Source organism: Mustela lutreola, chromosome 14 (assembly GCF_030435805.1).
Source record: "Mustela lutreola isolate mMusLut2 chromosome 14, mMusLut2.pri, whole genome shotgun sequence".
NCBI lineage: Eukaryota > Metazoa > Chordata > Mammalia > Carnivora > Mustelidae > Mustela > Mustela lutreola.
Window position 1 is genome coordinate 51,667,713 of NC_081303.1, and position 24,324 is coordinate 51,692,036.

The 24,324-nt window shown below is 57.5% G+C and overlaps 1 protein-coding gene across 7 annotated transcripts; it reads left to right on the forward strand.

Annotated features, from left to right (window-relative positions):
* IKBKE (inhibitor of nuclear factor kappa B kinase subunit epsilon) lies at positions 1 to 24,320 on the forward strand. 7 transcript variants are annotated; one of them, XM_059145516.1, is made up of 22 exons: positions 8 to 467; positions 1,032 to 1,121; positions 2,943 to 3,052; positions 3,735 to 3,875; positions 4,258 to 4,387; positions 5,800 to 5,981; positions 6,525 to 6,685; positions 7,500 to 7,610; positions 7,907 to 8,086; positions 8,712 to 8,908; positions 9,602 to 9,666; positions 9,744 to 9,829; positions 9,980 to 10,066; positions 13,757 to 13,826; positions 13,952 to 14,064; positions 16,130 to 16,206; positions 18,643 to 18,682; positions 19,418 to 19,522; positions 20,756 to 20,852; positions 21,572 to 21,684; positions 21,880 to 21,951; positions 23,551 to 24,320. In XM_059145516.1, the coding sequence occupies exons 3-22, from the start codon at positions 2,966 to 2,968 to the stop codon at positions 23,582 to 23,584; spliced, it is 2,148 nt and encodes a 715-aa protein (XP_059001499.1). In that variant the 5' UTR covers positions 8 to 467; positions 1,032 to 1,121; positions 2,943 to 2,965; the 3' UTR covers positions 23,585 to 24,320. The 7 variants fall into 7 exon arrangements, 6 of the variants coding, with proteins under 6 accessions (XP_059001500.1, XP_059001501.1, XP_059001499.1 ...); XM_059145515.1 differs by having other exon boundaries at positions 9 to 467; positions 13,751 to 13,826; XM_059145513.1 differs by having other exon boundaries at positions 11 to 467; positions 9,744 to 9,835; positions 13,751 to 13,826.
* Positions 24,321 to 24,324: the final 4 nt, after the last annotated feature.

Sequence of the window (24,324 nt, forward strand, 5' to 3'; positions counted from 1 at the left end):
CCAGTCCTGGACTTCCCTGCTCCCAGGGACGGCAGATGCCCAAAGGGCACGCCGCTGCCGCCGCCGCCCAGGCTCGGGTCCCGGCCTCTCTGTGGCTCGGACTCTGGTCCCGTCACCTCCACTTAGGAACTCAGAGCATCCTTTCGCCTTCCTGTCGGGTGGCGGCTGCCGCCCCGAGGCCTCTGTCCCTTTAAGAGAGAGAACGAACACAATCAGGAAGTGTGCGAGCGCGGAGCCGGCTCGGAGCCCAGCAGTGCCTGCCCGCGGGGAGCCGGGGAGGAAACCCTCTGCTGCAGCCCCCCCAGCTCCTGCGGTGGCACGGCCCCGCCGGCCCGCCCAGCCTCGGGGTCCCTGGGGCCGTGGCCTCTAGGATGCTGTGCGCCCGGCCCGTGGATGACTGCGAGCTCTGAAAGCTTGGCGGGTGCCACGCGCTCCCACCAGCCTGCCAGTGCCCCAGCGGAGATGGGGTGAGTGTGCGCAGCGGGCAGCGGGGGCTGGGTCGGGGCGGCCCGCGAGGGGCGGCGGCGGGGCCGCTCTCCGCGGAGTGCCGGGCTGCGGGCGCCGAGCCGGAGCTCTCCCGGCCCCGCGGCGCCTCCCCCTGCCGCTTCTGGGGGCCCCGGCAGTGCCCCGCGCGCCGCCTGCGGTCGTCACCCCTGCAGAGGGCTGCGACGGAGAGAGGCGGGGAGGGCTGTGGCAGGGAGGAGAGCGGCCACCCGCCCACCACGCTTTTTCAGCGCTCGGCGTCACGTCCAGCTGCTGCCTCCGTCCTTTCCTCCTGCCCGGCTCCGGGGGCACGGAGGACTGCCCTCACCCCACCTGGGGTCTTTGTCCCCGGCGCCAGGCCCGGGGAGTGGGGAGGAAAGTCTCCCGGAGCCGCTGGGGAGATGGAAACCCCCCAGCGCTGGGGGAGGGTGACAGACAGGAAAGGGTTAAAGGGCTGGGGCCGGTGGCCTCCGACCGAGCCTGAGAAGCGCACAGCACCATCAAACAGCACCGAGGGGTGCCTCTCCGCCCTCCTCTTTCCGGTGCAGCTCAGCTCCTGGACTTGCCACAGACGGAAAGCATAACAGACACTCGCCCGGGAGAGTCTCTGCCTGATCCGCGGCTGCTCGGAGCGCGGGGTAAGTGCGCTTGGCCGAGGGAGAGTCCCCGGGAGGGGGGAGGAGGAGTGGCGGTGGTGGGTGGGGCCGCGGGTGCCCTGGTCCCAATGCCCACCCTTCTTCAGCCAGCCGCCCCCAAGGAGAGCAGCCTTCCCTGCACGGGGCACCCACTCAACGTGCCCCCCTCCAGCTCCTAGGCACGGCGCTGGGAGGAGCAGGAGCAGCACCCAGGACCTGCGGTCCTTCCAGGGCTGGGCATTTTGCACAACCCTGTGCATTCCCGGGTCTGCCACTGCGCCCTGCCCCCAACACCAGGCCCGGGGGTGGAGGGGAGGTGGAAGGGATGGGGGGGTGGGGGTGGGGAGAAGACCAGCACTGGGAAGGATTATGAAGGGGATGGAATATGCTGTCCGTGGGCTCCCCAGACTGGACCTCTTCCCTGGCCTTGATTTCAGGTCTCCCTGCCAGGCTTCACATCTCCAGGCCTGCTGGCATCCTGATTCTTCCTCAGCCTCTGGGATGAGGGGGTGGGGGACTTATCTGATCAACTCATTCAAACCGAGTTGTTATATTATCTTCAGGGAGTCTCTCTGTATCTCAGCTGCTTCTGGAGAATGCAAACACGAATACATTTTCTGAAACTAGGACTTAGCCTCGGAGTCTCTTCAAGTGGCTGCTGGCTCAAGGAATTGACATTCTCAAGATCTGCATTTTAAAAAAGATTAGAGAAAGAAGGCTCAAAGAAAGCTAGGGAACTGTAGGGTTCCAGGTGTGGTGACCATGCGTTGAGAACCCAGCAGACAGATGTTAGAGCCTAGTCCAACGTTACTGGAGCGTATTTGAGAGGCGGCCACCCTTCTCAAGCTCCTTCTCCCAGTCATCCCATTAAGACCAGCCCTGACCCTATTTTTCAGAGAGGATTTGAGTTTACTTTCCGGGGCTACACTCTCCGGAGCCAGTTGCTTTATCGGGACTGGCCTTTGGGGAGAAGAGGATGAGGGCAAAGATGGAGAGTGGAGTTGTAGAGGTTTCAGACTCTCCCCCAGGGTTCCTGGGCCCTTGGATTTGATGGTGTCCCACCCACCCCCCCACGCCCTCCACAGGCACTCGCGGGCACACGCACATGTTCACACTCTCTCACATACTCACACATACACTCATGCACACACACATTCAGACACAGGCACACTATCTCGCACACACTCACACGCACACTCTCTCACACACACGTACACACACGTACACACACGCACACTCCCTGCGACACCGTGTGCGATCCTTTCCAGAGCAGCGCTGACCTGGCCACACTGGCCACCCGTGCAGCTGTTCGCTCACAGCAGCAGGAAGTGGTGGGCCCAGGCGAGTGGGTGGGGAAGGGCTCCAGGCTCGTGTTGCAATCCTGGAGATTTGTGGTGGTGTGGTTGACGCTGCCTGACCTGGGGCCCTTCCTTCAAGCGCTATTTCTGCTTCCTGGGACAATCCCAGGCCTGGATGCCAAAAACCCAGAATTCTCTGTGCTTGGGAGAGGTAACAGAGAAAAAGGTCTGTCTTGGCAGAGTGACCTCTGGGGAAGGGGTTGGAGAAGACTGGGAGTGAGGACAGGTAGAGTGCCCTGTGGCGGGACAGGTACGGGCTGTGGGCTGAGGGCCCCAGTGGCTGCATTTCTTGTTGGAGAACTTTCTTAGCTTTTCTGCGCTTCTCACTTCCTCCATCCCCTCACCTTGGGAATGGCCACACTGGAACCATCTGTGGGATGGTCTTGGACGCAGCTCCCTGTCAGGCCACCTGTGTCCACCCCAGGTCAGGAATGGAATCCTAGACCCCAGTGTGTTGTTTTTCTAGGCCCAGGGCGGCCGGCCAGCCAGATGCAGAGCACCGTCAATTACCTCTGGCACACGGACGACCTGCTGGGGCAGGGGGCCACTGCCAGCGTGTACAAGGCCCGAAACAAGGTAGGACACAGCCCTGCCCAGGCCCCTCAGACCCGGAAAGTTCTTGGCCCTCTCAGCCCCTGGTGGGCAGCAAGGGTGGTGTGTGGTGAGGCGGAGGCTCACTCTGGAGTGAGGGAGATGCTCAGGCTTTGGGAAGAGGTATGGGGAACTGTGAAGGGCTCCTTGGGATGCTGCGTCTGTCAGGCACAGTTTGGGGCTGGAGAGAGAGAGAGAGAGGAAGACACAAAGCCATCAACCTGGGATGAGCAGATCTACGAATAGCAGAGCTGGGCAGTGGGACTCGTTTGGATTTTCCTAGCCTTCGTCGCAGCTCTGTCCTGTGAGACCTGGTGCACAGTCTTGTCTCCAGAGCCAGGGCCAGAACAGGTTCCCTTCCTGGCTTCGCTGCAGCCCTAGGGGGCGATAGGCACTTACGTGGTTGGTGCCAGTAGAAAACAGGAACACCAAGCCATCCCTGCACCTGCACCATCTGGTGCCCCATGTCCTCGGTCCCTCCCAGGGCTGGACCAGCCCCTGTTCCCTCTGAGTGCAGGGAGGAGCTGAGGGGGCAGCCCCCAGCCCCAACCCAGCCATCTTCGCTCATGTCTGGTGTTGGGCAGGTGGGAGACGTTCCATGGAGGCCTGGGGGAGGAGGTGTGCTCCCTGGGGCAGGAGGGGCAACTGACGTTCTCCCCCATGGCAGAAATCTGGGGAGCTGGTTGCCGTGAAGGTCTTCAACACAGCCAGCTACCTGCGACCCCGCGAGGTACAGGTGAGGGAGTTCGAGGTCCTGCGGAAGCTGAACCACCAGAACATCGTCAAGCTCTTTGCGGTGGAGGAGACGGTGGGTCCAGTGCTTGGTCGGAGGGAGGTGGTCTTGTCCTTGACCCTCACAGGCTGGAAGAAGCGGGTCACATAATAACGGCAGTCAGCGGGTCAGCCAGAGCAGCAACCCGGAGGACAGAATGCCAGGGGGTGGGGGGTAGTACCTGGGGAAGTAAAGATCTGAAGGAGGGCCTGATCCAAGAGGGCTGCCTGGAGAAAGTGACCTTGGGCTCAGGTGCGTGTGGTCACCGTAAGGAAGGAAGGCCAGGCCGGAAGCTGGGACCTCGAGAATGGGGCTGCTGGCTCTAGGCTGAGTCACCCCCTCTGGACAAAGCCATCGTGACGGAAGGGCAGGAGATGTGCTTTCCAGCCAAGCCTCCCTCTCTCTGTCCCACGCGCAGGGGGGCAGCCGGCAGAAGGTGCTGGTGATGGAGTACTGCTCTAGCGGGAGCCTGCTCAGCGTGCTCGAGAGCCCCGAGAACGCCTTCGGGCTGCCCGAGGAGGAGTTTCTGGTGGTGCTGCGCTGCGTGGGTGAGCCCCTCCCTGGCCCCCACCAGGACGCCCCCTTCCCTGACGGACCCACCACACACCCTGCCCTCAGTGGGAGGCAAAGTCCCGGAGGGGCCGACATTTCTGAAACAATCACCCAAACTCTGAAGACATTCTGTCCCTCAGAGGCTCTGCCTTCATGGACATGGGACAGAGACAAGAGAACGGACGGAATCCAAGCGTCTGATTCCTGCTAATCAGCTGTTTAAAACCCTGGCTTAAAGAAAGATATTTATTTATTTATTTATTTTAAAGATTATTTATTTATTTATTTGATAGACAGAGAGCACAAGTAGTCAGGCAGGCAGAGAGAGAGGAGGAAGCAGGCTCCCCTGAGCAGAAAGCCTGATGTGGGGCTCGATCCCAGGACCCTGGGATCATGACCTGAGCCGAAGGCAGAGGCCTCAACCCACTGAGCCACCCAGGTGCCCCAAGAAAGTTTTTTTTTTTAAGCAGGTCATACACCAGGTTCGGGGCAGTGTTATTCACAATAACCCCGAGATGAAAATAACCCAATGTCACGGGCAGACGGAAGGAACAAATAGAATATATACGTAGAATGCAATACTCTTCATCCTTCAAAAAGAACGAAGAAGCTCTGACCCAGGCTACCTGCGGGTGAACCGGGAAGGCTCTGCACTCCGTGAAGTCACAGGTTCTCTCTGATTCCACGTACATGTGGGGCCTCGCCCAGTCACATGCAGAGTCAGGAAGAAGAGCAGTGCGTGCCGGGGGCTGGGGAGACGGAGGTGTGAGCGTGACTGCTTACGAGGTAGAGATCCTCTGTGGGCACCAACAGAGCTCTGGAGGTAGATGGTGGTGACCGTCACACCACACTGGGAACGTGCTTAAGCCACTGAATGGCACACTTAAGATAGTAGATTTTGTGTGAGGTCTATTTGATTACAAGTTTTTAAATTTTTAAATTTTAGATTTTGTTTTTTTGAGAGAGAGAGAGCGTAAGTGGGGGGGCAGCAGCAGGCTGAGGGAGAAGCAGGCTCCCGGCTGAGCAAGGAACCCGATGCGGGACTCGATCCTAGGACCCTGGGATCATGATCTGTGCCAAAGGTGGATGCTTAACTGACTGACCCACCCAGGCACTCCATATTTTATTACACTTTTTAAAAATAAATCAGACAGGAGGGAGGTGCCGTCCTTGGGAAGGCAGAGGCGTGGACCCTCTTGATGTCTTAGAGAATCCCGGTGGAACCTCCACACCATGTCTTTGGGAACCCCCTCCTTTGTCCTGTGCCCATCTCTCTTCTCCTGCATGTCCTGTGACCTGTCAGCCCGTGTGAACACTCTCTCTGGATCCAAGGACAGCCTTCCGCCCAAAGTAAGCCCCAGGCATGAAGCTGTCCCTGGCCAGAGAACTAGCAGTCCGCTCTCTGCAGTGGCCGGCATGAACCACCTGCGGGAGAATGGCATTGTCCACCGAGACATCAAGCCTGGAAACATCCTGCGCCTCCTAGGGGAGGAGGGGCAGAGCATCTACAAGCTGACGGACTTCGGGGCCGCCCGGGAGCTGGATGATGATGAGAAGTTCGTCTCTGTCTATGGCACTGAGGAGTACCTGGTGAGGGGGAGGTTGGGGACTGACTGCCCAAGCTGGGGGCCCGCCCTGACAGCTAGTTGCCCCTCTACTAGTGACTGTCCCGGAGCGCCACCCCCATCCCCCCCAACCCCCCTGCCAGCCAGCCAAGGGACTCTGTTCAATCCCCCTGCGTGTGTCAGGGCATACATCCCCTCTGCCCCCCAACCAGAAGATTGTAGTCTGTTCTCCAAGATGGAAAGGGTGACGCTGCAGCCTGCCTGGGCCTCCCCGCTGCCATGTCCCTGCCTGGCCCCCTGCCTGGACCTCCCTTGTGCGGTTCATTCTCTGCTACGATCCCCACCAGGCAGGGAGCACCCCTGGTCACTACTTTCCCCAGGGTAGAGGCTGGCCAGATAGACACGCGCTCGGTGGGCTAAGTCCACACCAGTTTTTGAGGTGACGAAGGAGCTGGTTCTGATCGTTCTGTTTTCCCTGGAAGGTGGCGGAAGGAGGTCTGCTGGGTGGGGCTCGGCCCCGTGCCCACCCGCCCCCTCCGTGGCAGCTCACTGGTTCTCTCTCCCGCAGCACCCCGACATGTATGAGCGGGCCGTGCTTCGCAAGCCCCAGCAGAAGACATTCGGGGTGACTGTGGATCTCTGGAGTATTGGGGTCACCCTGTACCATGCGGCCACCGGCAGCCTGCCCTTCATCCCCTTCGGGGGGCCACGGCGCAACAAGGAGATGATGTATGCATACAGTGGGCCCTGGGCAAGGCAGGAGACGGGTCAGACCCTGGGCCTTCCCCACAGGTCCCTGCTGTGTGTCTGCTTCCTCCGCTCCCTCTGTCGTCCTCCTCGGGGCCATCTCCATCATCAACCAGTCCCACAAGAAGCTGAGGCCTGCCCTGACTGGTGGGAGAGCAGTCCTTTATCTTAGCTCAGGGCGCCCTGTTAGCGCTCCCTTCGTGCGCGTGTGGCCCGCCCACGTTGGTTGAGGCTCTAAAAGAGACCTGCCCAACATGGCAGAGCCTGCCAGGGACAGGGGTGGGGAACGGGAGGAGGACCCAGCCTCCTGATCCCAGCTGCAAAGGCTTCCCGGGTTTCCTGCGGTCTGGTCCAGAGGTAGTTGGGGACGGTGGCTGCTCCCACCAAGGGCACGGCCCAAAGCAGGGAAGGTGGAAGGTGGATTGTGGCACGGTCGAAACCCTCACTCTCAGCTCAGGAGTCCGGCTGTGTGGAACCTAGATTAGGTTAGGGGAAGGGGAAGGAGACAGACAAGGCAGAGGCTGGCAGGGAAGGCTGGACTTTGCAGAGAGGGGAGGGTTAGTGGAGTGGGGCACAGTGACAGCAAAGGTGCAGGGGCAGGCCAGACTGGGGGAGGTGCGGGAAGGGGCGGAGGAAGTGGGCCGTGGAAAGGAGCAGAAAGCTTGACATTTCCAGGCTAATGGGGAGGGGCTGGCTGGTGTGAACCAGGGCTCTGAGAGCCCTCCGTGCTGAGTTTGCTATCCCTTGAGATGCGATGGGCCAGGGGTCCCGCTGACCAGGTCCCACCTCTGCCCAGGTACCGGATTACCACGGAGAAGCCAGCCGGGGCCATCGCGGGCACTCAGAAGCAGGAGAACGGGCCCCTGGAGTGGAGCTACACCCTCCCCGTCACCTGCCGACTGTCCTTGTGAGTAGACACAGACCCGAGTCTGGGCTGGCTTCCTTGTCCCCCGCCCAGAGTCGGGCCCTACCTCAGAGGCCCCCGTGTGCCCGGGCGGCTCAGGTAGCCCACGTTCCCAGTCAGGCCTCAGTCTTCTCATCCGGATGCTGGAACGAGTTCATCCAGCTCTCCCTCCCCATCCGGCCCTGACCCACCGCCTGGGTCCAAGCTCTTCAAGACATTGTCATGTGACGCCCCCGACCCACTCAGAGAGGATGAGTCTGGGCCCTGGTGCCTGACCATCTCTGCGTCCTGGGGTCCAGGGGGCTGCAGAGCCAGCTGGTGCCCATCCTGGCCAACATCTTGGAGGTGGAGCAGGCCAAGTGCTGGGGCTTCGACCAGTTCTTCGCGGAGACCAGCGACATCCTGCAGCGAGTCGTGGTGCACGTGTTCTCCCTGTCCCAGGCCGTCCTGCACCACGTCTACATCCACGCCCACAACACGTGAGTGCGCGGGAGCCGGGGGCCCATGCGCGAGAGCCTTCCCTACCCAGGCAGAAGGGTGCGTCCTAGGCAGTGCTCTGTGGGCTCTTTAGAGAGAAAAGCATCCGGGTCCGACCTTAGTTTGGAAAATACCAGTTGCACAAATTTAAAGTTAAACCATTCTTCCTGCTGCTGGACTCCAGCAGGAAGAAGCCCCCCCTACCCCCACCGCCCCCCCACCGCCGCCAATGCAACACGCATTAGGCTTCTGAGGGGGGTGTGTGTGCGTGTGTGTTGGCGACGTGTTCCCCAAATATATTGCTCAGAGGACCCTCTTTCTCTAAAATTCTAGGTGAATTTTAGTGGGAGTGTTGCCGGAAGGGCTGTGAAGGCAGAGACCGGGTACTGGGGTTCCTGCATTCGGTTCCTACTCTGTCCTCATCCACCCCGTTAAGGCCCGAGCTCTAACCTTTGTCTCTTCACCCTTGATAAAACAGGCAAAACCCAGTCCCTCCCTTGGCAAAGCGGAGTCCTCTCCGTGGATGAAGACTGAGATGGGGTTTGGGTCACCTGGACCCTATATCTTGCTGACACTTCCCGTCCTGTCTCTTTCTCCCCCATCCCCGGAACCCCTTTGTGTGTCTAGGATAGCCATCTTTCTGGAGGCCGTGTATGAGCAGACCAGGGTGGCCCCCCAACACCAGAAGTTCCTCTTCGAGGGTCACTTCTGGGTCCTCGAGCCCGACCTGTCAGCACAACACATTGCCCACACGACCGCAAGCAGCCCCCTGACCCTGTTAAGCACAGCCAGTGAGACCCCCATGGGGCTGGCCTTCAAGGACCGTGAGTGGGGCCCACAGGCGGGATCTTTTCTCCTTCCCACGTTCTATAAGGGGCAGGGGCTTATGATCCAGGATATTGATTAGTATCTTTTGTGGGTATATCTTGGGGCTCCTGGGGTGCAGAAGCAGATCTGGTCTCTGATCCTCCCACACCTCTGCGATGCCACGTGACTCAGGTTTCGCAGTGTCCACCGAGCTGGGGAAGAAACTCCAGTCAAAACGGGGAGATCTGGAATTAAGAGGATTTCCACAATCTCTGTGATGGGTGGGGAAAGCCTCAGGAGACCAGAGAGAAGGGAAGTTTTCCAGGGGTCCAGAGTTTTATCTTCCAAGTTCTAGAAAAAGTATCATTTCTTCTCCCTCCTTCTCAGGGTCTCCAATGTTGGGAAGGGGGATTAACCTTGAAATTCCTGGGTATGAGGGTGGTTTTAGCCCGTTTTCTGGCTGTTTCGGGGACTTTGGGCCTGAGGCTGTATGTAGTTCTCCAAAGAGGACACAAGGGGGCAGTGAGGGACTGCAGTTGTAAAGCACAGCGCGTGCATTTCTGTAGGCTTAGGGGGCCGCTCTGCGCCAGGTGGGAAGCTGGGGGTGGTAGACTGGGAGAGAGGGGTGTGAGTAAGGAATAAGGAAAGGTGAACTTAGGGTTCCTCCAGGTCACACAGGCAGCCCTCTCAGACAGGGTCTTTGTCTGCAGCTGCTCAGGACATCCCCAAGTTCTTCCCCAAAGTGGACCTGCAGGCAGATTACACCACCGCCAAGGTGAGAGGGGGCCCAAGGGGGTGCAGGGAGGGGTCTCGGGGAGCGGGACTCCTAACCCCGCCCCCTGTGTGTCCCAGAGCGTCCTGGGCGCTGGCTACCAGGCCCTGTGGCTGGCGCGGACCCTGCTGGCCGGGCAGGAGCTCATGCTTCGGGGGCTGCACTGGTGTGTGTGAGTACCCCCAAGGGCTGGATGGGCTGGACGGGCAGGGCAGGCGGGGTGGACCTCTCCCGCGCAGCCCCGCGGCTGTTCCCTCGGGCACGGTGCCCTGGCCCCCTGGCAGAAGGGAACTCCGACTCAGTCCCCCCTTTGCAGGGAGACACTCCAGGCTACGTGCAGGCGGACGCTGGAGGTCACGCGGATGGCGCTCCTCTTCCTCAGCAGCAGTCTGGGCACTGAGAGGTGGGTGTCTTGCCTGGGGCAGGGGGGCTGCGGCCAGTGCGAGGCTGGCTCAGTCAGACCCTTAGCCCTTCTCCATCTGCCTGTTCCTCACCCCCAATATTTCCAACAATGGCCCTCGCCTCCCCCTACCCAGAGCTCCCACCCGCCCTGCCCTTCAAGAATACAAGACAGCCCTACCTGTCCCTCATCCCCGCCCCCGGCCTGGTGACTGTACCTCCCTCCCCCCTCCACCACCCAGTCACCGCAGGGGGAACGGGGCCACAGGGACACTGTCCCAGCAGGTAGGAAGGCCCAGAGCAGCGCTCTAGGGAAAGCCCCCTTCGCCTCACCCAGCCCCCCGGGCCTGACAGGATGGGGATCCAGGCCGACCCTTCCTCCACGCTCTTCCTTCTGTCGCTCACACTGTCCTCACCTTCCTCACCTTTCCTGGCCCTGCCTCGGGGCTCCATGCCCGCCACTCGTCTGACTTAAACTGATCAGGTGTGACAGGCCAGGCAGAGGGAAAGACTAGGGAGAAGGGAACCAAGCTGGAGGGTCTGGAGATGAGAAGCAATTGGCCATGGCACTTCTGAGCCGTGGGCACAGCCCCCCACCCCCCAAATCTTGGAAGGCAGCAGCTGTGGTACAGGGGAGAGGAGGAAGCTCTGCAGCTCAGGGAAGCTGATGGCGGCTGGAACCTTCCCCACTGGGAGGAGACGAGGGGTGGCAGAAGGGCAGAGACTGTGCTGAAAGTGCTTGATGTCCCTCCCCTTCACATAACCTGACCTTCTCCCTAGGAAGGTTCTGGGAGTTTCCCAGCAGCGCAGCAGCCACTAAGAGGAGGGGACAGATGGGGTGACAGAGATGTGGGAAGAGGCAGAGGAGAGTCTCCAGATGACAGGGGCAGAGTCCCTGGCCTGGCTGAGCCCCCTTTGAATGGTGACAGAAATGAAGGGCTGCAGGGGCACAGCTTGGCTTGTCACGAGGAGCTTTGTCCGGGGCACAGAAAGGGGGTCCCGGGATAGATGTGGGAGAACATCCACATTCCCCTGGAGGAGATAGCCCTTCCAGGCACGAAAGATAATAAAATGGTTGGGAAAAGGAAGACTAGAGATAAGAAGAGGCAATCATGGAGGTCTTCCTGGAAGAGGTGAGGCTTTTAAGGCCACAGTGAAAGAGAAGACCTCGAGTTGGGAGGTCCTGTGCAGAGACAGAAAAGGAGACCATGACTGGGGAGATTGTGGGAGGGGTTCTGGTGAGGTCTGTTGAAGCCACAGTTAAAATGGAAAATATCCCAGAGTGAAGGTGGAGTGGGACAGAGGATGGAAAGGGGAGGAGAGAACGCATGGAGGTCCTGGCCAGTCAAGTTGGTAGATTGAACCCAACAAGAGGACCAGCGGAGTTCTAAGTTCTACTGTAGGTTCTTGAACAGGAAAGGTGTGTGTCGAGAAAGCATTTGGGATATTTGTCTGCCCATTTGCCCTGGACTGAAGACACTGGAGAAGGGACAGGCCAGCCCTGGGACTGGAGTCCTGGGTCTGCTGGCCACTGTTTTTCCCTTTCTGGATCCCAGGCCCCCCTGGAGGGATAGTATATCTAGAGAGCTTGGGCTCAGAGGAGGGCCTGCTTCGAAGCATAGTTCAGCCTCCCTCCTGCCAAAGAGGAACACAGAGCCGAGACACAGAGGCCCAGTCCAAGCTCTTCACTTGGGACCTCAGGCCACTGTTCTCTCTTCTGACCTGAGCCACTATTTCCTCGTTTTCAAAATGAGAGAACTGGATGATCTCTGAGGCTTCCTGCCTCCGACACTTTGCAATTTCTTCCTTTTTTGAACATCCTCAGACACGTTGATTCTGGAATCTGAGATAATTTAATGAACACTAGGCATAAAGTGGCTGCCATTGCCCAGCCTGGTGACTCACCTCTCCCATAGCGTCCTCCTCCTGCTTCAGGCTCCCCAAGCTAGGCTCCCTTGGCAGAGTGTCTTTGCCTCTGTTCTGAAGCTCCCTGGTCCTCGCAGCAGGAGGCAGTGTATAGGCAGCCGGAACTGGCTCAGGAACCCCCATGCCTCCCCCACCACCGCCAAGTGTGTGTCCATACTCTCTAGCCAAGCGCCTTAGCTCTGAGGTCCTCTTTGATGCCCACAAATACGGAGATTCATCTCTGTTATGTACACAAAGGTCTGAGTCTGGCAGAGCTGAAGTGACTGACCCCAGATCCCGCAAGACGGGCGAGGGGAGCAGCTAGGACTGGCACTCAGACCCATGTCCCCGGCCTCCCTGCCCAGCTGGACTCGTCCGCTTCAGCCACTTCTGCCAGCCAAGCATTGCATGTGCTAAAATCCATTTGTACGTTCACTAATTCATTCAACAACCATGTATGGAGGAAGTACCGCGTGCTGAACCCTTCACGAGCTACTGAGGATATAATGGAGAACTCCTGCCTTCACGGAGCTTCCCCTGCAGTCCTGATTCTCCCCCCTCCTCTCACCTTCACACTACTCCCAAGCCCAAGCACAGAGGATTCTTTCCCCGATCATGACTGTGATAGAAATAGTATATGCTAATTGTAGAAAGCTGGAAAATACAGACAGATAGGCAAAAACGAAATAAAAAATACCATGTCCTTGCCATCCAGAGCTAGCTCATGACACGGTAGTAATCGACGTTCTTCTAGGTAGTTTTCGGCGACGTGTCTTTAAGTATATATATTGACAGACATGAGATCTGATGCTACTTGTGCTCTTCTAACCTGCTGTTCTCAGCTCATGAGCCCTCCCGCCTCATGTCCATACCTTGTCATCTCCTCTAAAATCAGCCATACACAAAGTTCTCTAGCTAGCTCCCTCCTTTCCTTTTTTCACTGGTTTTATCCAAACCAGGCTCCAACGCAAGATCACACTTTGCATCTAGTTGTTTCGTTCCTTAAGTCTTTTTTAATCTTGACAGACTGCCTCTCCCCGAACCCCCTCCTGATTCTGGCGTTTTGGGGGAGACAATGCCCGTTGTCCCACTTTCTGGACTCTAGGGATTCCTCTACATCCTCTGGGTTTTTTTTTTTTTTTTCTTCCTTCCCAGCATTTCTTATAAACTGAAAGTTCTGAAGGCTAGACGGATTCAAGGGGAATGTTTTTTGGATAAATATATCGCAGATGACACCAAGTACACTTCTTTCCCTCCCGCCACTGGGTGGGGACAGCTGATTCCTCGATCGTGTGGTCACATTTTCCCTGTCCAGGCCTGCATTAGTCACCAGGGATTTGGCATCGTGCCCAAGCGAGTCACTTCACTTTGCTGGGGCCATGGGATGCTAACAATCCGGGTCCCAGAGCATTATTGGTAATATTCTAGGAAATACATCTTTTCCCTCATTAGGAAGCTATTGCTTATCCTGATGGATAGTTTCGACTGGGAAGGCACTTGGGTCTTTTCCTTTAGTTATAAATATTCCTAGTAAGGGGTCCGCCTCGCTGTACGGACTCATCGATGTTCGTAGCTTCACGTTGTTTCTATCTACCCTCATCTTTAGTCTCTGCGGTGCTCAACAAAGGTACAACTTTGAGGTTGGTTTCTCCGATCCAACCGCAGTTCTCCCCAGATACCCCCAAAGGCAGCAAGGCTGTCCCAAAGATGTATTCCCGTCCCGTGGTCACGGGGTTCTGCCTCCCAACCTCCCAGCCGTGTCCTTTCTCTGTCCTTCCCTGAGGTTCAGCAGTGTGGCCGGGATGACTGAGATGCAGGAGCTGAAGAAGGTCACGGAGCTGAGGTCCAGGCTGCGGGCTGTGAGTGAGGCGGGCGTGGGGGGGCTGTAAGAGCAGAGCTGGGGGGCCGTGGTCCAGCGGGGCTGCTGTCAGAACACCAAGCTGAGGACCCCCGGGGCGGTCTGCCTTTTTTTTCTGTCCTCCAGTTGGCAGAGGCCCTCTCCAGATGTTCCCACAGTATCACAGAGTCCCAGACAAGCCTGAGCAACCTAAGGTCTGAGCTGCTGAAGAACCGGGATCAGGTACATGCGGACAGAAGGTCTGTGGGATTTTCCTTCTTGGTGGGGTGGGCACAGGGACGCACAGCTTGGAAGGTCCAGTAGCCGTTTTAGGCATCAGTCTGCTTTCTCCCTTATCTTGGCCAGGGTGCTGGGGTAATAGGTAGTGGTGTGGGATCCAAGAATGAGCAAGACCCTCCCCTGAGACTGGCCAGATGGAGAAAAGCATCTGGGGTCCTGTCCCCTTCTGGGCGTTTAGAGAGAGAATTAGAAATCCTAGCAGGTGCAATAGTTCTAAACAAAAGAATAATTTTGTTCCCTTCCTCTTCTGAACCCTTGCTCTGCTCATTCCCTGGATTGGCCCTCCTACTTCTATCATCTTATTTAATCCCTAGAATGCCACTGCTGCTATACGCCCCTTTTGTGGCTGGGGAAGCTCACTCTGGGAGTTTAATGTGCCCTGGGACACAGACGGTCCATGACACATGACAGTGGTGGGACTTGACGTCACGTTTGCCCACCTCCAAGGCCTATGTTCTTGGCCTGCACCAGGGATTTACAGCTTTGAGAGCCTCATTCAACATATATAAGAATGCCTGCCCGCCCCCTCACAGCCTGGGGTACGGGCCCTGCCCTGACCACACAGCCCATTCTTGGTACCCACTCTGCTCAGTGCTGACGGGGATTCCCTAACCCGGTCCCCCAGATCCGAAATCAAAGAGCTCCGAAAACTGTGGGGTTTTGTTTGTTTGTTTTGGCTGCAAACCCTGACCTCAGTCTTTTGCTGCGAGTCGTCTTTTAGTCTGTGTTTCCCTCTTAGAGTGGATACTCTTACTTTTCCTTAAAGGCTGAAGGTATTGGACCCCAGACCCCAGACCCCACTCAGGCTGTCCTACAACATAATCTATGTCTGCTGGATTGCCTTTCTAGCATCAGAAGACAATTCTGAATTTGGGATGTATCTGGCCTGAGTCTTTTGGATAAAGACTGGATTTGAGGTCTTATCCACCCCAAGTTCTCCAAAGGACGGGTGCTTGGATCCAGCTTGGGTCCAGTCCAGAGTTCAGCTCCAGGAGTAGCTGAGATGGGGTCACTGGGAAGAGCTTCAGGAGGGAAGTGGAGCTAAACAGGCCCAAGGGTGGGGAAGAACACCCCCATCCCCCAGAGACACACACATTCAACATCTCAACTGTCTGTATCCAGCCCAAAAAGGGAAAGGAAGAAACACTACTGACCTTAAACCCCAGCAGGTGAAGGTCCTTGAGAGGTCATCTCGCACATCCGTCTGCCTCCAGGCAGGACTGTGGACTGAGGACTGTGGACTCATCCGTGTTTTATTTCATTTTATTTTTTTTTTTAAAGATTTTATATATTTATTTAACAGAGAGAGAGAGAATGAGCACAAGTAGGGGGAGCAGGAGAGGGAGAAGAAGGCTCTCCACTGACCAGGGAGCCCGACTCAGGGCTCGATCTCAGCACCCTGGGATCACGACCTGAGTCAAAGGCAGACGCTGAACCGACTGAGCCCCCCAGGCGCCCCTCACCTGTGTTTTAAACAGGGGTTGTCGGTTCATGACTTAAGCACCTTCCATGCGCCGGGTGTGGGATAGACCATGAGGCCCCGACTTCCGCTCTGCCCAGGCCACCAGGAGAAAGGCTTCTGCCGCCCCGCTGTCCTCAGCGGGCCCTGCCGGACTCGCAGGGTCCAGACTCCTGCCTGGATCCTGTTCTCAAACCTTCCAGTGTAGCAAAGGCCATCCTCCTGTGGCCTCTCCTGCTTGGCTTTCTGTCTGTCTGGTCTTTAATGAAATACCTCGAGTGTGTGAAAGAGAGAGAGAGAGAGACAGAAAGAAAGAATAAACATGTGACTCAGAGGTGGCTGGCTGGCCCCACGGCACCTCAGACAAGCTTAGGGACAGGAGAGTCACCCCCACTCCCAGACTGGCCCCCCAGACTGTGGCGATGAGGCTCCTTCTGCAGGCGGACAGCTCCTCTGCTCCCTCGGCCACCGACCTTCTTCCCGCCCAGCCTCGTCATCCCCCCCCTTCCCTTTTACTCTGTGCTATTTGATTCTCCCCTTGCCTGGTCCCCATCTCCTGCCCACAGCGTCCAGCAGATTCAGTTTTGTTTGGACAAGATGAACCTCATCTACAAACAGTTCAAGAAATCCAGAATGAGGCCAGGTGAGCCGTGGGGAGAGCAAACTGTTCCTGCTTCCCTCCCTTCCTCCTTCCTGCCCTCTGCTTCTCCGGCTGTTCCATGCCATCCCTGCGGCTGCTGGGGTGCCGCTGGCCTAGGGCAGGGTCCCCGCTTCTAAGCTGCCTGCGGACAGTGAGGGACAGGAGGCCTATGACTGTTGCCCTGTGAGAGGCGTGGACGGCATGCATGGGGGGCTCAGATGGCCGGAGCCTGGCTGTGCTAGGAGAGGTGGCCCTTGGAAGAGAGCCCTCACCTCTGCGGAGCACTTTACAGTTTGAGGAATGTTTCCTGAGCCATCGTGTCTTTGGCTCATCGAAATAGCCAGGATTTCCAAATGAGGGAGGGTCTGAAGACATATCCTGTACTCACTGGCCTGCTCCTTCCCCGGCACTCTCTGCTTGTCCTCACAGGGGACCTCCGGGGGCACAGGCAGCTCATTTCCAGGCTTAGGAACAGGCGGCTGCTTGTCCACGGTGACCGCCATCATGGGGCATGATAGGCTGGAACCCAGGGGCAGGCTGGGGCTGGGGCTTGGTCCTGGGAGACCCCAGCTGACTCTTGGGGTTGAGGAGCTCACAGACAAGGACCCAACCCTCTTCTTCCCCGGCCGTGCCTCCAAGCTTCTCCTGACATGTGGACTGCAGGCTTTGGGCTCGAGGGCCAAATTCTCCTCCAGCTCTAGGATTATCTAAGAGCACTGTTTCCTAGAAACTGGATGCCAGCAATGCACCAAACTTTGAGTTCTCCAGTAGCGAAAATTTTAAAAGTAGAAACCAACAGGTGAAATTAATTTTCATAAGACGTTTTACTTAACCCAATATATCCAAATTGTCATTTCCACCTATAATCAATTTTTAAAAATTATATTAAGGAGATGGTTTACATTCTTTTTGTGTGTGTGTGTGTGAGTTTGCTAAGTCCTTTTAATCCTATCTATATTTGACACTCACAACACATCTTTCTCCGGAAGCTAATCTTTTAGCAGACGGAACTGTCATTCTTACCAAAGCAGTAAGGTTGTGTTCATTGGTAAAACAATATTTTCCACCGCTCCAGCTTTAAAGTTTTAGTTAGTTGAATTAATGAAATTAAGATAAAAATTATTTTCCTCAGGCGCGCTAGTCACCGGCAAGGTGCTCAGTAGCCACGTGCGTCTGGTGGCCACTGGCTTGGACCTACGGATCTCTCTAGATGATCATCTGTTCCCGGGAGCCTCACTGCTGCCTCTGGGGTCTGGCCAGGGAGGGGAAGGGGAAAGCAGCCCAGGAGTGGGGTGGGGCGGGGCGAGGGGGACGGATGGACAGAGACTTTCCCATTTCTGATGCGCCACTGGCCTGTTTGGCTGTGATTTTCGGAGAACTTCAGGGGCTTTTCTGCCTCCCTCCCTCGGACTCTGCCCTCCGAGCCTCCCCCACTTCTGAGCCCCTCCCGTGCATCCGACACCATCCTCTGGGCTCTTTGGGATCCTCCTTTATTTCATGCCTGTAGGAACTCTGGACGGCACCCCCCTCCCCTGTTTATAGATAAGGAAACCGAGACCCCGGGAGGTGCAGTAGCCCAAGCTGTCCTGGTCTTGGGGGTGTTTAACCCCTTATGGCTCACAGTTTTGTTCCTTTTGGTTGCAAGAGTCCTTCATGAAGATTAAACGTGAAAGGGAGAATAACCCTTGACAGCTAACCTCTGGAATCCTGAAAAACGCCTCTCTGTCGAAGGCTTCCTGGTTTTCTCTCTCCCCTTGCACCTGCCCTGAGGAAGCCGATTCTGTGCTGCGAAATCCCGAGTCTGCAGCTTCCTGCCACTCGGAAGCCAGTCTGGGACTTGCAGCGGGGACTCAGCTCAGTGCTCAGCTGGCTGAGAGCAGGACCCCAGATGAAATGCCCAGGGAGGAGGTTCCGCTGTTAGGGAACTGGGAAACCTCTAGCTGGGAGGCCATTCCCTGCAACCCCAGCAGGGGGCAGCATCTCCCTAGCTGGTGAGCATCCTCCCGCAGTGGCCAACGGACAGAACTAGGACTTCATGCACAAGTGGCTGGTCCGCGAAGGGGAGGCGGAGGGAGAAGGAGAGGTGCAAGGTGGTGGCCTGGCTTATCCAGCTTCTGGCTCCAGAGCCCCCAGCTGGCTTTGCCCACACCTTGAATGGTCGGGAATGGGACCCGCAGGCTGCAGGCAACCACCTCTGGGAGGGGTGTTGGATGAGCGGCTGGGGCTGACCACGTATCCTTCCAGGCCCCCTCATCCACCACTTTCCTCCTGAAGTGTTCCCCAAGTACTCATCTCTCCACCTTCCTGGCTCCACGAGGCTGTGAGCTCCCCAGGGCCAGGCTGAGCTCTCTGCATCCTTGCAGTCGTCCCCAAGCCTTGTGGCATTCTGTTTTGTTGACCGACTGGACTGGCGACATCATTCCTCCTTGTTTCCTCCAGGGCTTGGCTACAACGAGGAGCAGATTCACAAGCTGGATAAGTGAGTAGCCCGTGGCAGGTGGGTGAGCAGTAGGGTGGGGGTTCCCGGGGCCGAGCCAGCCTCTGCTTGACAAAGGGTCCTGCTCCCAGGCCGTAGCTGGGCAGAAGCAAAGCAGGTCACTGTGTCTGGGGCAGGTTATCTGGGGCCAGGGGAGGGAGACTGGGTAGCTGGCTCAGACAGAGCTTTCTACTAAGCGGGCTTGATGTCCCTGGATTTATTTCCAGCATGAACACGATCGTGTGTAGTATTTCTTTCCCTAACTGTCTTCCCTGATTTACCGCTTCCTGCTTCCTACTCCTGACCTTCCCTGTGCTCCTCTCTGCCCCTCTGTTCCCTAGACACTCATCTTCCCGGAGGCCCTCCCTGATTTAAATGGTTGTTTGGAGACTCACTCCCCCAGTTCCACGCCCACCCCTGACCCTCACGCACTCTCTTTCCCCCTCTCAGTCTCTGAAACCATCTCGCCTTCTGTGTGAGGACTCGCCTTGAATGTGTCTGTTTCCTGAGATCCCCTGGTCCTTCTATGTCTCTCTGTCCCTGGGTTCTGTGTCCCAGTGCACTGACCTCCCCAGTTCACGTGTATGAGCCTCAGTCCCTCCTTGTGTGGAGACATAGCCCCGCTGGGGATGCCAGCCCTTGGAGGAGGTCTCCTTGCTGGAGACACAGGGACGCTATGCATGAGTGCGGGCGAGTCCAGCTGCTTCTCTCCGTGTCTCAGTGTCCCTGTCTTTTCAGGGTGAATTTTAGTCGTTTAGCCAAAAGGCTCCTCCTGCAGCTGTTCCAGGAGACGTGTGTGCAGAAGTATCAGACGTCCCTGGTCACGCACGGCAGGTGGATGAGGTAACAGTCGGGCCCTCCCTCCTGGGGTCACGGACCTGGAGGCCCTTCCTGGCCTGGCCCTTCAGGCTTCAGAGAACCCTGGGGTTTGCAGAGCCCTGATTGAGGGGAGGTGGTCATAAAGGAACAAAGGAAAAAAAAAAGGGTGGTTTTGTGCACGGGGGTGATTTCTGTACATTAGCTTCTTTAATCCCACAATGTGGACCCCATGCAGTAGACACTATCAGCCCCCATCACAGATGAGGAAACTGAGGCTCAGAACACGGGTCTCATTCTCAGTGCTACACAGCCAGTAAGTAGCAGACCCACGACTAGTACTGGTTCTGTCTCTAAAATCTGAGTTCTTTCCACATTCCCAGGTGGGTGTGCTGGGAAACCCCTTCTCGGGGGAGAACACAGGATCCCCCCTGAATGAGGCCAGGAGGCAGGGTTAAATAGAATCCACTCATACTGTCCCCTGGAGGGGATTTGGGTTTTTCCTTCTCACCTGAGCCCCTCCCCGCTTCCTCTGTCTGTGGGAACGTCGGCCCCTCCCGAGAAAAGAAGGCAGGTTCTCAGGCCTGTAGGACCCGTGGGCTCATTATGGGGCTGCGACCCAGGCGCTCACCCAGCCCCCTCACATTAGAATATGGCTTCTCCACCCCTAACCCGCCCCAAATTCTGATTTAATTGGTTTGAAGTCAGGCTTGCATATCAGCATTTTAAAAGCACCTCCAGGTCATTCTACTGTACAGGTCGGAATGAGAATCGACCACCCGCTTGTCTGTGCTTGGATTGGTTTCCTTGTTGTGCAGTGGAGACAATGTTCCTGCCCCCTCCCTCCACTCAGAGAAAAAGAGAATTCCTAGAGGATCCTGACCTTGCTCTGCTCTGGCAGTGGGGCAGTTCCCAGAGCATGTGCGCTGGCTGGGCTGTCCTCTGCCTCTCAGGAGCTGACCCTGGCCCTGAGCTCCCCCTCAGCAGCATGGGTGCTGCGCCCCAGCCACGTGTGGTTTTGCTCCCTGTCGTTCTGATGGGACCATCGGCAGCCTCGGTCACAAGTGTCATCGGTCTTACCCCAGTGGGACAGGGAAGGGTTGAGGGCATACCTAGGGCGACAGAGACAGTGAGGGAAGCGCATTCTCAGAATCCCTCAGCTCCTGCTGTCCCCCATGTCTGTTTGGTGACCTTGACAGCTGGAGGGGCCACGGGAAGAGCCAGCAAACCCAGCTCGGACTTTTTATCTGCTCTCTCCAGGGAGGTGCACGAGACCAGGAACCATTTGCGCATGGTCGGCTGCTCCGTGGCTGCCTATAACACGGAAGCCCAGGGGGCCCAGGAGAGTCTCAGCCAGGTGCGCGATGGTCAGGGGCATGGGCGCCTCGGAAAGGAGCCAGGCTGGTCTGGCACCCTGGGGACATGGGGCTGTTTCCTGCCTCTGGGCAGGCCTGCCCTTGGCCAAGTTCAAGCACACTGTGGCTAAGGAGGTTTCTGACAAGCAAATGTGCACTTTCTGGTGACCTCAGACTGTGGGTCACTGCAAGGACAGAGCTTCCAGAATGCTGGGACATTGTCCTCATGCCTCGTGTAGCCGGGGAGGTTCCAGGCTACTCCAGAGAGAGGCAGAGTGACCCCTCCTCTGTCTTCTGGTCTGGTCTCTGGGAAGAGACTAATACAGGGAGCTCTGAGAAGGCTGCTCAGGTCCCTGGCCCGTAGCTCAGGTCCCTGGCCCGTAGCCCCCGCAGCAGCCCCATTCCTCAAGAGGCTGGCAGGCTGCCCTGCCCCTCCCCCTCGCTCCTGGCTCGTGCTGGGCCATCAAGCTCCAGAGGAGAACGTGGCTGTCTGGACCATTACATCCAAGCACAGACAAGTGAGGGTGGCTGTGTCAGCTGTGCTTGCGTGGGAAGGAAGGGCCTGTGGGAAAGGCTCCGGCATTCTGGGTTCTCCAGGGATGCAGGCTGGGCGCCATTTTGTTACGTTTTTCTTATCCTTACTCAGACCTCTCTTGCATAAAAACACAAAGAAACACATCTGTGGCCCATCCCACCTGACTAACGTGTGGCTTCCCTTCAGATCCTTGACCGGGTCTCTCACCAGCTCCTTCAGGACAGAACAAAGGAGGCTCAGGTCTCCCCACCCCTGACAGCCCCCTATCCCAGCCCTGCACTGACAGACCTGGTTCTCCAGTAAGTGCTGGAGAGAGGGGCATGTGGGGTGGTGGGGTGGGAGAGGGGTGTAGGGTGCAGATGTCAGAGCCCGAGGGGTTCTACCTCAGGCCCTCAGGAATAAAGAGTCGGGGTGGCGGGCTTCTCGGGGAAGGGGGCTGGCGGGACGACATCGGCCTCAGCGACAGATGCCTCTCTTGCCTCTGGCCCGCACAGGATGCAGGAGCTCTGTGAGGAGATGAAGCTGCTGGCCTTTGACCTTCAGGACAACAATCGCGTCATTGAAGGGTGAGAAGCTCCCACTGTGTGCAGGAGGGGCTGATGACCGTCCTTTCAGAGCTCTGGCCTTGTCCGCAGGCCGGTCGCCATCCTTGTGAGGATGTGAGCCTCAGCGCAGTCCGAGGGGGCGCTTGGGGGCCCATGGAACTATGGCCACGTCCTGCTCCCTGTGAATGCGGACTCTGCCCCACGCCTCCCCCAGACCCACTCCTGCCCGCTTGGCCCCCGTCCGCGGACTGCTGCTCTTCATCTCCGTGTCACATGCCGGGAAACGGCAGCACCGAGCTTGGCGTGACTGTCCGAGGCCTGGGTTTCTCCGGCCTTGCTGGGCTCCGGCCTCACACCCAGGCTCCCAGGGCAGCCCGGCTGCAGGCCCAGCCTCCCTGACTCTGCATCACGCCCTGGTTAGACTCCCCTCCTCGGGGGAATGAGGGGTCCTGGAGAGGGTGCAGGGAGCGTGTCTCAGCACTCAGACTTTGGGATTTTTTGGCACCAGTAAAATTCACAAAAGTGAGCTGGGAAATAACAGAGGGACCGACTTCTCGTATAAGGAAGCAGATTTGAAAGGGAAAATCCTGCCATCTAGTCGTCGTGTTTTATAAAGCATGTTTTCTAACCCCAAAGAGAAGGAAGGACATGATCTCAGCGTCAGGGATGGTCCTCGCCCTGAAGCTCCGTGGCCTCTTTCCATACATACACACTTGGGGTGTGTGTGCCCATATCCCCCCCACACAGCTTCCCCACTGCCCTGTGTCTGTCACCTTCCCACGGGAGGACCAGTAGTGGCACAGTGGAAGGAGTCTGCAGACTTCCATAGGGTTTGCATGACCCTGGGAGGTTTTGCTTGGCTCTGGGCCTCAGTTTCCTCCCCTGTGAATTAGGAATAATGATCCCAAGCTTTCTGGTGGGGGCTAAGGGTGAACTGGGATGAGATAGGCCACGTGCTGGGGAGGGGAGGGGGCACAGAGGGAGGGGCTCACTAAATGCTAAGTGTTCCTCGGAGGCCAGGCCAGTCTGGAACCTGGAATTGGGATGACGGGCAGGGGTGTTGGGAGCAGAGCCTGTGGTTGTCCCCAGAGTTGGGGAGTGTCTCTGGGCTGAGGGGGCATCCCCTCCAGGTCCCAGCTTCTTAAATACCCTCAAGGAGGAGATTCTTTCTAAAACAAGCCCTCAGGGGCAGGAAGTTCTAATTTTAGTGCCATAAATTTTTCTCGCTGTGATACAGAGTCTATTTACAGATAGCTCAAAACTTTATTTTAGTGAATTTTTACTTCCTTATTCAGGGTGGTAGCCAAAGAGCCTGCAGAAGCCATCTGAATTCCTGTTCCCTCCTCTTGACCTTTTGGCTGCCCCAGATTCACCAGGGGAACTTTTAAGAGTGCAGCCCCAGACTTTGTCTCCAGAGACTCCGGTGCTGACAGGGGTGCGGGATTTTATAAACCTCCCCCCAGGGATTCTAATGTGTAGTCAGGGGTCAAAGACTTGATGAGGGGACAACTGAAGACTTGAATGGCTCGGTGCTCCCTATAGCTGAGTGTGCTGGGTCCTGACACGGCCCTTGGGCTTCTCCCCTGCATGGGAGAAGCTAATCTGCACCTTTCCTTACAGGTTAAGTTGGCCCCCGTCGGCTCCTGACTCCTGATCTCTGAGCTGTGGGCCGCCCGCCATCCTGAAGCATTAGAATCATCCGAACACTGCTCTCCTGCCTGCAGTGTGGGGCCTACCAGGGGACGCTGTCTGGTACCCTCTCATCAGCCTACCTCCCTCCTGGCCGACAGCTGGGAGACGTCACCAGCATTACCTTCCACTGCCTCTCTGCCCAAAGCGGCATGGCAGGACTTGGGGCGGCAGGTGCTCTGTCAGGACCCCTTGCCTGGGCTGACCTTGGCGCCTCGTGCAGGCTCAGGTCACCTCTGGCAGGGCCGCAGAGAGAAGAGGCTCCCATCGGCCTGCCTGCCCACCTCCTCTGGGCTGTAGGGCTTCGCTTCTCAGGGAACAGAAGGGGAGGCCGCTGGGGGTTTCCCTAGGATGCTGGGTCAAAAGGCCTCATTTCAGTCTTCCCTCATCTTAAGGGGTTTTATGGTGAACATGCAGCCCTGCCCTCTCCTGTGACTTCTGAGGGCTCCTGCTCTCCGCCCCAGGCAGGGCAGAGCCTGATTCTCCCTCTACTCTGGGTCTGGCAGAGCCTGGGAGGAGAGAAGGGGGGGTCCGGGCCAGGTGCTCGTGCTCGGGCCTCGGGCACCCTCACCTTCCTCTCTCCCTGAGGCCTGGCCGGGCGCCGGGAGCCACAGCCGCGGTCCGCCGTGAGCACAGGCCTGCAGGTCCAGATAAGAGGCCTGCGCCTTTGAGAAGGGGAATAAATGTGGCCTTCTTTTCTACTTC